General features: G+C 44.1%; 1 protein-coding gene across 4 annotated transcripts in view; it reads left to right on the top strand.

Moving 5' to 3' along the window:
- The window catches only part of CDYL2 (chromodomain Y like 2), a 177781-nt gene that overhangs the window by 141764 nt on the left and 21361 nt on the right, over window positions 1-14656 (top strand). For all 4 annotated transcript variants that reach the window (XR_005017548.1, XM_036834677.1, XM_036834678.1 and 1 more), the window contains exon 3: window positions 9618-9835. Coding sequence is in view for 3 of the 4 variants with exons in the window: in XM_036834677.1 (XP_036690572.1) it covers window positions 9618-9835 (218 nt within the window). In the remaining variant the exon portion in view is untranslated. The remainder of the gene's footprint in view (window positions 1-9617; window positions 9836-14656) is intronic.

Genomic DNA, 14656 nt, shown 5'->3' with positions numbered 1-14656 from the left:
ATAAAATTCTTGGTTGATAGTTATTTTCTCTCAGCATTTTGATGATAGTTCATTTTTTTCAGGCCTCTGTCCCTGCTTGTAAATAATAAGTTGAAAATAATTTCAAACTTACAGCAAACATTGTAATCCTTTTTGGATTTACCAGTTTTTAACATTTTGCCATGTCTGCTCTCTCTTTCTCTGTACGTGTTTGTGTGTTTCTGTACATGTATATGTAGATATATAGACTCACACATATGTACACACTTAGAACTTATATACAAATGATTATACAGATTATATACAAATTATTATTCTTTTTCTGAACCATTTGAGTGTAGATTGCATACATCATGCCTCTTTACCCAGTAATATTTTTTGTGGTTTGTTTTATGTTTGTTTGTTTTTATTGAAGTATAGTTGATTTACAATGTTGTGTTAGTTTCAGGCGTACAGCAAAGTGCTTCAGTTTTTCTTATATATATGTGTGTGTATACACACACACATGTATATATATACATATATATATTGTTTTTCAGATTCTTTTCCATTATAGGTTATTACAAGATATTGAATATAGTTCCCTGTGCTAAACTCCTAATTTATCCCTCTCTCCCTCCCCAGTGATATTTAGTATAGGTATTTCTAAGAAAAAGGATATTCTCAAGTCAACACAGTACAGTTATGAAATTCAAGAAATTTAACATTGATAGAATCCTTTTATCTAATCTTTGGTTCTTATTCCATTTTTTCCTATTATCCCAGTAATGTTCTTTAGAATATTTTTTCCTCCAATATAGAATCCAGGCCAGAATCCCATGATGACTTTAGTTGTCATGTCTCTTTAGTTCCCTTTAATCTGGAGCAGTTCCTTGGTCTTCCATTGTCTTCAGTAACACTGGCATTTTTGAAGAATACCATCCAGTTATTTTACAGAGTGTTCTTCATTTTGAGTCTGTCTGATGTTTCCTTAAGACTAGATTCAAGTTATTCATCTCCACTGAAATACTTGATATGATATTATTTCCTCTGTCTTACCTATCTATCTCTTTCCTTCTTTCCTTCTTCCCTTCCTTCCTCCCTCCCTCCCTCCCTCTCATCTATCTATCTATCTATCATCATCTCTATCTATCTATTATCAGTTCAAACTTGAAGATTATTATTTTATGCAATGGTTTATAATCCATTTCTTCCCCTTATTTACTTTTATGTTCAAATTGTCCTAGATTTGGCCAATGGGAACCCCTCCAAGCTGCCTCATATGTCCTTTTGACATGCCTGGTTATTTTTTTGGTCACTTCCTTACTTCCAGGTACAATAAGACTTTCCAGCCCACTTTGTACCTTGCCTGTCCCAGCCCTGGAAGCAGCCATTTCTCTGGGAAGTCCTGGATTATTTTAGTGGGGATGGTATTTAGAAGCCAACATCTGGGGTCTAAGTGTGCTCATTGCTATGAGATCTTCATTTTTTCTAAGCCCTTTCAGCTAGTGGAGCTAGGAAATAGATATAATTTTAAAAGCCGTGAGTTCATACCGATACCTCCAATTTCATTCTAATCCCACTGAGTTCTTCCTTGCCTTCCCACATTCCATATTTGTGTGTCCCTTCTTCCACAGAGAGAACCCTGTTTCTCCATAACATCACACAATTACTCATTTGCTCACCCTATAATTCTCATAAAATAATTTTAGAATTGCTCCACCCTTACCCTTATGAAAAGCAAACCCACTAAGAAGAATTCAAGATTTGTTTGAGGGTATATCAGTCATTATATTGAGTCAAAAAGTCATTTGTATTGATCGTCCTCCCCTTTGAATAAATAAGTACTACATGATCCATGGTTGGTTGCATCCGTGGATGGAGAACTGTGGACACAGAGGACCAACTGTAAAGTTATATGCAGATTTTCTACTGCATGGGGTTGGTGCCCCTAACCCCTGCGTTGTTCAAGGGTCAGCTATACTCAAAGAAGTGTAGAAGAGAACTATACTCCTTCCCCATCCCTTCTGCTCTATTCTGTCAACCACTGTGGGTATCCAGTTTCATTGTGTTCTGACTTATTCTTCCTCTGTTTCTTTTTGCAAAAATAAACAGATTTATCTATTCTCCCTTCTTTCTTACACTAAAGGTAAAATACTTCTATACCTTGCCTCTCTTTACTTGAAGATATGTTTTGGAAATCACTCATTAATTCATAGAAATAGTTTTCATTCTTTTTACAGCTGCATACTATTCCATTGTGTGGATACACCATAGTTTACATCCCTAATCTATGCTTGGAAGTTTAGGTAGTTCCGATATTTTGCAATTGTGAATAATGCTGTAAGGAATAATATGTATAATAATAATAATAGTAATAATAGTAATAAATATATATATATTTTTGGTATATTTTTATGTTATGTTTCCAGAAGTGGGATTGCTATGTTGAGAGTACATGCATGAACAGTTTTCTCACATGTTGCCAAATTCCCTTCCATAGTAGTTGTACCATTTTGCATTCCACCCACAATTAAGAGAATGCCCAACTCCCCACATCCTCTCTAGAAGAGTATACTGTCAAGATTCTGAACTTTTGCCAAGTGAATGGGTAAGAAATGGTATCTCAGTGTAGTTTTAACTTTCATTTCTTTTATTACGAGTTTTAGTTTGCATTATTCTTTTGAGTGAAGATGCAATCTTTTTTTACGTTTAAGGGCTATTTTTATGTAGTATTTGTGGATTATCTGTCCATGTCTTCTGTCCGTTTTTTTCCTGGAGGAATTTTGGTCTGTGTGTCCTCACTGTTTAAAATTTCTTTACAATTTGAGGATCTTTTATCTGTGATATGCAAATTTTTTCCTGTTTGTCATTTGCTTTTTAATTAGTTCTTTACCTTACCCCTGTGCTCTTTTCCTTTCTGTCTGCTTTTGTCTGAGAATTTCTTGTTTATTTTAAATGACTCTTTTTCTCACATCTATCACTTTTAGCATTCTAAACATTCCTATTCTAAAGTCCTTGTCAGATTGTCTCATAATATTCAATTTATCTGATTTGGATTCATTCATGTCACCAGTACTGATTTTATTGGCTAGAATTCTGAGCATTAGATATCTTCCTATTTCAGAATTTTGGTGTACAGGCTCATTTCAAGAGGGAAGTTGGTTTTTGTCTTTCTTTGCTTCCTGTCTCTCCCTCCACCTGGCGCAGAGCTCCCGATAAAGCCTTGGCCGTGGACAGCACGTGGTTTTGTCACTGTTGTTCTGCCTTCGTGGGAGGGCATCATGCCATTGCCTGGCTTCCATCCCCTGGATCCCTCCTCCCATCTCGAGTGGGATGCTTGGTTTCTGCTGCCCCCTGGGTCCCCTTCCCGCCCAGCACCCCTGGCCCCCACCCCTACATCGAGCTTTGTGCTGATGCTCTGCCTCACACACACAGAGATGGCTGTTTGTGAGCCCAGTGTTGTCTCTGTCACCTCTGCACGTCTGGAGCAGAGGGGCTGTGTCAGAGCATGATTCTATGGAGCCTTCCTAATGGGAAATACTCCTTTGTACTCTGAAGGAAGGAATGTGAGAAGGCTTGAAGGGAGTGGAAGGAAGGAAACTAGCCTGATTCGGGGAGTGGGGGGGCAGGTCCTTTGTCCCAGAAGCACAGCACATGTCCCTGCACTTCGCAATCATCCACGTGCGGGAAGTGGGAGCACAGAGGAGGGATGGTGACCTCTAGCCTCGCAGCCCTGAGAGGACGGGGTGTGGGGTTTGAACGCCGGCCGCCACTGGGTTTTCACTCTGGCCTTCGGGCTCACCAGGGTGTTCACCCATCTCTCCTGGGTCTGTTCCCCGGGCTTGGAGGGAGCGTGTGGGGCTGGGAGTGCGAGAGGCGGGGCTACAAGGACTCACCAGCTAATTCCTCATTTTTGGAATGACTTGGCATCCTTTAGCTAACATTTCTGCAGTGCCTGGAATGAGCCAGGCACTTGCTAATCCCATATCGGTTCCTTAGTTAAATTAGCTCCGAACAACCCTGAAAAGCAGGTACCACTAACCCCATCTTATGACAAAGGAGACGACACTCAAGGGCTCATGTGGCTTCTAGCTTCTCCTGATGAGCAAACACAGGGCTGGGATTCCCATGCTGTCTGGCTGCAAAGCCCCAAACTGCTATGCTTCCGGCATGTTCTATTTCCCATGGTGCCTTCCCCGCCAGCCTGCCCCCATCTCTCCAGAGGCATGGTGCCCCAGAAGAGGAGTGGGCTTGAGAGCACCTCCGTGTGAGGTCAGAGTTAGGTCCAGAAAGGTAACTTAACGCAGCTGTACGTGAGTGAATCCGGGCCCTCACGGAGGCTTCCTCCCTTCTCTGGCCCAGAGATGGTGCATCTTCCAAGTCACCGTTGGAGATGTGAGCCATGTGTCCTAATAGAGAATAAACAGGTCTGTTTTCCTCACATAGTTTTATGGATTATTTGGTCAGATGGTCCCTTAGGGGCTGCTTCCCCTTATGCTTTAACAGAAAGACCATGGGCTCCTTCACAGAGAACCCCCCCATGCAGTATTTTTTATCATGTCACCCTATCTTTTCCCATCTGTCATTATTGTAACTATTAGTCTACTTGTTTACTTTCCATCTCCCACGCCTGAAGCAAGCTCTGGGACGGCATGGACCTTATTTCTCTGATTTTTGTTTCATCTCCAACATCTAGTTTTATAGCTGGCCCATAGGACATGATAACTAATTAGATTTTTTAAAATTTATTTATTTTTATTTTTGGCTGCATTGGGTCTTGGTTGCTGTGTGCAGGCTTTCTCTTGTTGAGGTGTGCAGGGGTTGCTCCTTGTTGCGGTGCACAGGCGTCTCATTGCGGTGGCTTCTCCTGTTGCGGAGCACGGGCTCTAGGTGCACGGGCTCAGTAGTTGTGGCATGCGGGCTCAGTAGTTGTGGCTCGTGGGCTCAGTAGTTGTGGCTCACGGGCTGTAGAGCGCAGGCTCAGTAGCTGTGGCGCACGGGCTTAGTTGCTCCGCGGCATGTGGGATCTTCCTGGACCAGGGCTCAAACCCGTGTCCCCTGCATTGGCAGGCGGATTCTCAACCACTGCGCCACCAGGGAAGCCCCTAATTAGATTTTGAATTACTGAAGAAAAGGAGAGGCAGCTGCCTCTAATCCTGGCTCTGCCACTTAAAACCTTCACGGCTCCCAGCAAGTGACTCACTTTTCCTTATCTGCAAAGTGGACTCAGAATGACAGTTTTGTAGGACTGTTGAGGAATTTAGAGACAGCGTACAGAGCTGCTCAGAAAAGGTAACCCTCAGGTCCTCCTCCTTAATATCATTGTAAAGCAGCACCTTGACTTGGTTGTGGGGCAGGAGCTTAGTCGGACCTCTCCCAGCCCCGGGAAGCACTGATCTTCCCAAGCCCCGAGCTTCTGACTTCTCACGGGCAAGAGCTGGTGGCCGCTGAGAGCAGCTCTGGTGATGCGCTGACCTCTGCCAGCAGGTCCCCAGCACGGATCTGCCAGCTCTAATTAGGAAGCTTCTGCGGAGCTGGAGGTTTTGAGGTTGACCCTGAAGAAACAGCTCCCTTTACACAAGGCTTTTAATTAAATGCTCGCGTTTACTTTCCGGAGTTCATTGAATCATTTACTCACATCACGGTGTTTGACAAAGGCCAGTTGCTGTGGGTGATGGAAAAGTACAAAATGAGGAGGCTTCTTGGAGGCTGTCAGGTGACACAGGCACTGCTGCTTCTGTGCCCCTTCGGGGCTGGGCCCTCGTCTGGGTGGGGACGGGGTATGCGGGGAAAGGGTCCAGGGAAGCACTTCCTGGTCCCTGCCTTTGACTTGGTTCTTGAGATTCCAAGACCCCCCCATGCTAACTGAGAATCTGAGTCCACCTTGACGTTATCCAGACCCTGGTTCTCAAAGCCTGGTCACTGGAGCAGGGGCAGCAGCTTGGGGTGGGCCCAGCAGGCTGGTTTAACAGTTCTTCACGTGACCCGGGATCCCTGCTCAAGTGTAAGAACAACTGGGGACTTCCCTGGTGGTCCAGTGGGTAAGACTCCGCACTCCCAATGCAGGGGGCCTTGGGTTGATCCCTGGTCAGGGAACTAGGTCCTGCATGCATGCTGCAACTAAGAGTTTGCATGACGCAACTAAGAAGTCCACATGCTGCAACTAAAAGATCCCACATGCTGCAACTAAGACCCAGCACAGCCAAAATAAATAGATAGATAGATAGATAGATAGATAGATAGATAGATAGATAGATAGATAGGTGTGTTTCAAAGATGTTCATGATCTTTTTTTAAGGAACCTCCATACTGTTCTCCATAGTGGCTGTATCAATTTACATTCCCACCAACAGTGCAAGAGTGTTCCCTTTTCTCCACACCCTCTCCAGCATTTATTGTTTCTAGATTTTTTGATGATGGCCATTCTGACCGGTGTGAGATGATATCTCATTGTAGTTTTGATTTGCATTTCTCTAATGATTAATGATGTTGAGCATTCTTTCATGTGTCTGTTGGCAATCTGTATATCTTCTTTGGAGAAATGTCTGTTTAGGTCTTCTGCCCATTTTTGGATTGGGTTGTTTGCTTTTTGGTTATTGAGCTGCATGAGCTGCTTGTAAATCTTGGAGATTAATCCTTTGTCAGTTGCTTCATTTGCAAATATTTTCTCCCATTCTGAGGGTTGTCTTTTGGTCTTGTTTATGGTTTCCTTTGCTGTGCAAAAGCTTTTAAGTTTCATTAGGTCCCATTTGTTTATTTGTGTTTTTATTTCCATTTCTCTAGGAGGTGGGTCCAAAAGGATCTTGCTGTGATTTATGTCATAGAGTGTTCTGCCTATGTTTTCCTCTAAGAGTTTTATAGTGTCTGGCCTTACACTTAGGTCTTTAATCCATTTTGAGTTTATTTTTGTGTATGGTGTCAGGGAGTGTTCTAATTTCATACTTTTACATGTACCTGTCCAATTTTCCCAGCACCACTTATTGAAGAGGCTGTCTTTTCTCCACTGTATATGCTTGCGTCCTTTATCAAAGATAAGGTGACATATGTGCATGGGTTTATCTCTGGGCTTTCTATCCTGTTCCATTGATCTATATTTCTGTTTTTGTGCCAGTACCAAACTGTCATGATCTTTAAAAAAAAAAAAAGGGTAAGAACCACTGGTCCAGGGTCTCAAACCTGCCTATATGTCAGAATTGCCTGGGAAGTGGTTTTCTTGGAGGTTTTTTGTTTTGTTTTGTTTTTTAAAGTTAACTTAATTTTAAAATGTACTCTTTAAAATAAACTTCACTTTTTTGGATTTCCAGAAAATTTGGAAAGATAATAGAGTTCATGTATACCCCATACTCAGTCTCTCCTAGTATTATGATCATCTTCACTAGTATGGCACATCTGTTACAGCTGATGACCTGCTATTGATGCATCATTATCAACTAAAGTCCATATCTTATCCTAACGTCTGTTCCAAGATCCTGATCCCACATCACATTTAGTCGTCATGTCTCCTTAGGATCCAATGCACTGTGACAGTTTCTCAGACTTTCCTGGTTTTTAATGACCTTCACAGTTTTGAAGTATACTGATTAGGTATTTTGTAGAACTCTTCTCCATTGGGATTTGTCTGACCTTTTTTGCATGATTAGACTGGGGTTGTAGGTTTCTGAGAGGAAGACCCCAGAGGTCCAGCGCCCTTCTCCTCACGTCGTACCAGGGGTGCACACCACGCCATGACTTATCCCTGTTGGTGTTGGTCTTGATCACGTGGCCAACAAGGCTTTGACTTCTCCATCTGCCGCGGTCAGGTTTCTCCACTGTTACTCTCCCCCCTGAGCCCCCCAACTTTCCACACCATTTGGAAGGAAGTCACTTTGTGCAGCCTGCCCTTAAATAAGTTATGTTCTACCCCCTTGAGAGCAGAGCCATCTACATAAACTGTTTGGAATTCTTCTCCATGGGAGATTTGGCTCTTGTCTCCCATTTATTCATTTATTCAATCTCATTTAATTATATCGGTATGGACTCATGGATATTTATTTTGTCCTTTCAATTATAACGCAATACATACGACTTTATGTCGTTGCTCAAATTCTGCCGCCTTTGGCCATGGGGAGCTCTTTCAGTTGGCTCCTGTGTCCTTTTGACATACCCCCATCATTGTGATGGTTGTTGTTATTATTTATTTATTTATTTATTTATTATTATTATTTTTTTAGTACTTCCTTCCTTTCAGCCTCTGCAAGCTTATCTTGCATGTTTCTTGCCCCAGTCCTGGATTCAGCCATTTCTCCAGAGAGCCCTGGTTCCTTTTATTGAGAATGAAACCAAGCTCTGGGCCCCAGGTGTGCTCACTGCTATTGGGATGTCAGACTCTGGGCCCTCTCAGCTGACAGAGCAAGGAAATACACATGTATATACTAACCTGTTTGTACACGCTTATCTGTAAATATTTCTGAATGTAACCATCTGTATCTGTATTGAGTTCATACTGAGGTCTTCAATGCTCATCCATTACCACGTTGCTCATTCTAGCCCCCTCCCCTTGCTTCTCTGTAAACTGCCACTCCAACACTGAGAAACCTTCTTCTTCCCATCTGCCATCCATTTATGTAATTGTTCAACTCCAGCATTCATGTATAATATCAGAATTGTTAACTCGTACTTACCTCCATGAGATCAACTTTATCAGCTGGAGTACACTGCTTCTGTGCAGGTTATTTTGCCTTTAATTTTACAGACTCCACTCATTCCTAAAGTTACTTAGGTTAGCGCCTTCCCCCCCCCATCCCTCTTCAGGGAGGTGGTTTCATACATTTGTCATACAGTTAGATTCTTTTATCACATTCTGCATTCCATCCTTGGATTCCCCCCATCTCTTAATTTTTTAAAAAAAATTTTGCATACTTTAAGGTTCATTGTCTATGCTGTAGTTCTTCAGGTTTCGACAAATGCTTTATGTCTCATATTCACCATCATAGTATCATACAGAGTAGTTTCACTGCCCTCAAAAAATCCCCTACGCTTCACCAATTCCACCCTCCTCTTATTCCACCTGAACCCCTGGCAACCACTGATCTTTTTACTGTTTCTGTACTTTTGCCTTTTCTAGAATGTCACATAATTGGAATCATGTAATGTGTAGCCTTTTCAGAGTGGCTTCTTAGTAATACGCATTTCAGATTCATTCATGTATTTTTGTGGCTTGATAATGAATTTCTTTTTATGCCAAATATTCTATTGTGTGAATGAACCAGAGTTTGTTTATCCATTCACCTAGTAAAGGGCATATTGGTTGCTTCTGATTTTTGGTTATTATGAGTAAAGCTGCAGTTTTTCGGTTTTGTTTGTTTGTTTTGTTTCGTGGCCGTTGTCGGGTTCCCCGTTGCTGAAGGCACCCAAGCAGAAGCTGGGTGCTCATGGGTAGATGTGTGGGAGAGGGAATCAAGGATTGCATGGGGTCATTCACAGAGAGTCCTGTCTGTGCTCTTCCAAGTTTGGAGATGTAGCCGTTAAGCCCCAGGCCCTTCACCACCCAGAACAGAGCTGCGCACGGGTCCCAGCCACATCGGACCCTTTCCGTGAAAATCTGAGCGTTCTCTGATGACACTCCTGTGTGACTGTTCCCCAGTCAGTTTCTCACTTTGTTCCTCTGATTTTGGAAGGCTCTGCTCTGACCAACGGGGGACTAAACCTGCACAGCCCGGTGAAGAGGAAGCTGGAAGCGGAGAAGGACTACGTCTTTGACAAGAGGCTCAGGTACAGCGTCCGCCAGAACGAAAGCAACTGTCGCTTTCGGGACATTGTCGTGCGGAAGGAAGAGGGCTTCACGCACATCCTGCTGTCCAGCCAGACCTCGGACAACAACGCGCTGACCCCTGAGGTGAGGGGGCAGGATGGGGGGGGGGTGTCACTCTGAGGCAGTCACGGTAGGGCGCTGGCTCTCTCTCTGTGCCGTCAGGAGCTGATGGAGACAGCCGACACTCGTGCAGACTTGACCGCAGGACCCAATTTGCTCATCACCTTACATACGTTATCCGTCTGATCTTTATGACCAGTAACCATATTATCCCATTTTGAAGATGAAGACCCCGGTAAACAGAGAGATCCAATAAACTGATTGTGGTCACAGAATTAGTCAGTATTAGCCCCAGAAACCAAGCATCGTATCTTGGGCTTTTCCAGTGAAACTGCATTATAATCAGCATGTCAAATTTCTTTGCTTTAGATGGCATTATATTCAGTCAGCTCGCTTATAGTTTTTTTTAATGGAGATGTAATTCACATACCATAAATTTTACCCTTTTAAAATGTACCGTTCGGTGGTGCTTAGTATATTCACCAGGTTGTGCAGCCATTGGCACTCATTCCAGGACATTTCCATCACCCCCAAAGGAAACCCTGTGCCCATTAACAGTCACCCCGTTCTCCCCCCGCCCAAGTCCCCGGCAACCACTAATCTCCTTTCTGTCTCTGTGGATTTGCCTATTCTGGACATTTCGTATTCATGGAATCCTACAGTACATGGTCTTCCATGACTGGCTTCTTTCACTCAGCACAGTGTTTCGGGGGTTTCTCCATGTGGTGGCATGATCAGTGCTTCATCCCTCTTCCATGTGTGGATAGGCCACATTTTGTCTATTAGTTCTCCAGTTGAGGGACATTTGGATTGTCTCCACTTTGGGCTATCATGAAAAATAATGTTATGGACATTTGTATATATGTTTTTGTGTGAACATATGTTTTCAGTTTTCTTGGATATATTCCTAATTATGGAATTGCTGGGTCATATAGTAACTCCATATTTGACTTTTTGAGGAACTGCCAAACTATTTTCCCCAGTGGCTGGACCATTTTACATCCCCACCAGTGGTATGTGAAGGTCCCAATTTCTCCACATCTTTGTCAGCACTTATTATTATCTGTCTTTTCTATTACAGCCGTTTTAGTGGGAGTGAGGTGCTGTCTCATTGTGGTTCTGATTTGCATTTTCCTAGTGACTGATGATGTTGGGCATCTTCTCAGGTGCCTGTTGGCCATTTGTCTACCTTCTTTGGAGAGATGTCTATTCAAATCCTTTGCCTAGTTTTAAAAATGGGATTTTTTTTCTTTTTATTGTTGAGTTTTGAGTGTTCTCTGTAAGTTCTGGATACTAGACCCTTATCAGAGCTATGATACTTCCATTCTATGGCTTGTCTTTTTCCTTTCTAGATAGCAGTCTTTGATATACAATTTTTAAAGTTTTGGTGAAGTCCAATTTACCTTTTTCCTCTATTACTTTTTAAAATGCTAATCCTACTTATGTCTTTTAGATGAATAGAACAGGGAAACAGGGAATACTTAATGCAGTTAGGTAGACAACACCATTCAGAATATGGGATACTTAGTAGGGAGCAATGAAGAGATTGGTAATGGTGCAAATGTGGGAAAACATGCATCTAAGCAGTCTTCTCCAACTGGACCGACCTGGGCAGGGCGTAGACTGATCAATGGCAAAAACGACTGTGGTGTGTCTAGTAGTGGCTCTTCAGGCTTTACATTTGCTATTTATCCCATTTCATCCCACCAGTACCCTTCTGATGTAGGATTATTATGATCCACCTCTTACAGAGGAGACAATGTAGGCCTAGAGAACTGAACAGGCCTGGGGTCGCAGAGCTTCAGGAGGGCAGGGCCCTCACCACTTTCACCCATCCTTTTGTCCTGGCCCTCAGCCCAGTGCCTGGCCCATTGAAGACAGTTCAGTGCAAACCCCCTTGTTCTGTCCCTTGACATCCCGCACTCCAGTGTCCACCGTAGCAGTGCAGACCTGGAGGGTAAACCACAGGGGTGTGTTTTCTTTTAGGTGGGACACAGTCAAGGAGTGGCCGCCCAGCCAGATGGAGACAGCTAGGTGGCCTGGCACTGCCCAGTATGTCCACTGCACTCAGGGTGGCCCCTGAAGTGGGTGGAGTGGGAGGTGCTGTGTCCTTGAACCTGCAATCACGTGTCTTATCATTATGATTTACATAGACTGTGGCTCTTTTTCGGGATTGTGGGGTGACAGTCAGGAATGCTTGTCAACCTGTGAGGGAAGAGAGCGGCTAAAGCCTGTGTAGTTAAGGAGGCTGCTGGTTGCTCATTGCCCCTCTTCTAAGCATGGTGTTTTGGGGGTCTCTCCCCGCTCCACCTTCAGCAGAACCACCTCAGGGTTCTCTGCTGTGTAGACCTCTGCGTAGGACTCAGAGTCTGGGGTCTGCGGTTTACCCCAAAGACCGCCCTTCACATGTTTATACACCTGGAAGCCTTGTTATTTTAAGCTCATCATGAAACATTCACACGAGACCGATTCTTCTTAGATATTTTTTCTACTTCACTACTTTTAAAAAGGGTGCTTGGGACCTCCATGGTGCCACAGTGGTTAAGAATCTGCCTGCCAATGCAGGGGACGTGGGTTCGAGCCCTGGTCCAGGAAGATCCCACATGCTGCGCAGCAACTAAGCCTATGTGCCACAACTACTGAGCCTGTGCTCTAGAGCCTGCGAGCCACAGCCAGTGAGCCCGCGTGCCACAACTACTGAAGCTTGCACGCCTAGGGTCCGTGCTTCACAACAAGAGAAGCCACTGCAATGACAAGCCCACGCACCGCAACGAAGAGTAGCCCCCGCTCGCTGCAACTAGAGAAAAGCCCACGCACAGCAACGAAGACTCAACGCAGCCAAAAATAAATAAATAAATTTATTTAAAAAAAAAAAAAGCGTGCTTGAGAAGGCACAGTATTTTCCTCTGATAAACCGAATAAATGGGAAGTCTCCCAGTTCATTCTGTCTCTTTGGAGCAGCTCTGTGTACTAACTGTTGCCTTCTCATCACAGAAACGTGTGACATTCAAGTGATTTAAGGTGCCCGGGTTCTCACCTCCCGAGCCGTGGGCTTGGTTAATTAGGGGGTTTACTCCTAATTGGTGTCTGTCAGTAACAGAACAGGAGGAAGACGGAGAAACAGTCATTGATCCGGTGTTTTCAGCTCTCTCAGCAACCAAAGTGGATTGACTCTATGGATAAATTGGCTAACGGGGTAAAGTAGCCGCGAAATGAAGGTCCTGCTGAAATGAGAAGGTGGTGTTACGGAGGGGTACAGAGTTAGCGGAGGAGCCTAGCGGACCGGGTTTGAATCCTCCTTCCACTAATTTACCTCTTCTCTTACCTTGGGATTACTTTCCTTCTCTGAGCATTCTCATTTACAGAAATTAGACAGTATCTTCCCTGTGGGATTAGAGACAATATCTGCAAAAGAGGCTCTCAGAGTCCCTGGCACCTAGGAGGTAGTCAGCGCGTGTTCCTATCATTGTTAAGATGAAACGGGGGTGATTTAACAGCCACCGGCAGGCCCAGCCCTGCTCGTTCATGGAGGGACCGGAAGGAGGCCTCCTTCACGGTCATGACTGAATTCTTTTTCTAGTTGTATATGTGACATTGGCTGGATCGGCCTCATGGGCAGAAATTCATACATTACTGGGTGTATTAACTAGATTCTGAGGCTAGCAGCTGTGTTGTAATATTTCTCCTGTCTGGAATACAGCAAAGAGCCAGGAAAATAATGAAAATGCCCCTTAAGGAAAGAGCCAGCAAAATAGATTGTCCAGAGCCTGGGTGATTAAAAGCTCATTCACTTTCCCATTAGGAGAGGACCTCAGGCCTTCACTCTGTTCCTGGTTTTCTTGGTGGCTCCCAGCCTCGGCAGACAGATCACCGCCCTCCACGGGGGCACACCTCACACCCTCTTGATCATATCTGCTATATCCACACCATCTGCAAGCCAGTGAATTCTTAAATAGCTCTCATATGTTTCCTTCTGTTTCCATCACAACCGTGAGAGTCCACACTACTAGCTATTTTGTCTGCACTATTGTAATAACCTACTAACAAGTCTGCCCACTGTCAACGTTTCCTGCCCTGTCATCCGTTCTTCAGAAGGCAGAGTGATCTTTTGGAAATGCAAATATGATCAAGTCACCCCTGTTACACACACACACACACACACACACACACTTCAAAGACATCAATGGCTCCTGATCGTTCTTGATAAGAATCAAAACCCTTAACTAATGTTGCTGGCGAGGCTGGTGCTTCTGACCCTCCAGCCTCATCTCACATCACATGCAGAGCAGGGGCAGTGAATCTCAAGAACGGATTTGGGACTTCCACTCTTCTCTCCCCCTGCACTCTGGTCACCCTGGCTTTCCTTCATGCTCACACCTGCCCCAGGGCCTTTGTACATGCCTGTCTTTCTGACTAAAGCAGCCTTCCTTCCCTCCTGGCTTAGCTGGGCCTTGCTGTTCCTAAAGATCTCAGCTCAGCCATTGCTTCCACAGGCAAGTCTTCCCTCCCCTCCTGGACCAGGTCATGTCTGTCTCTCATGGCCTCCGCACTCTGGCTTCTGGAACACATCCCAGTTGTCAGTGTATGTGTAGCTGTGTGGTAATTTGTGAAATGTCTGATTGCCTCCATTAGACTCTAAACTTCTTGAGGAGGTAAACACTGTGCCATTCACTCAATCCAACAAACATTTATTAAATTCTGTTACATGCACAGTTTCCTGGTGTTATAGTGCTAAACAGATGAGTAGAGTACTATTTTATTGAAGCTCTTTTTTTTTTTTTGGCTGTGTTTGGTCTTTGTTGCTGTGCACAGGCTTTCTGTAGCTGTGGCGAGCAGGGTCTACTC

Source organism: Balaenoptera musculus, chromosome 19, assembly GCF_009873245.2.
Source record: "Balaenoptera musculus isolate JJ_BM4_2016_0621 chromosome 19, mBalMus1.pri.v3, whole genome shotgun sequence".
Lineage (NCBI taxonomy): Eukaryota > Metazoa > Chordata > Mammalia > Artiodactyla > Balaenopteridae > Balaenoptera > Balaenoptera musculus.
This window is presented reverse-complemented; position numbering and strand designations above follow the sequence as displayed.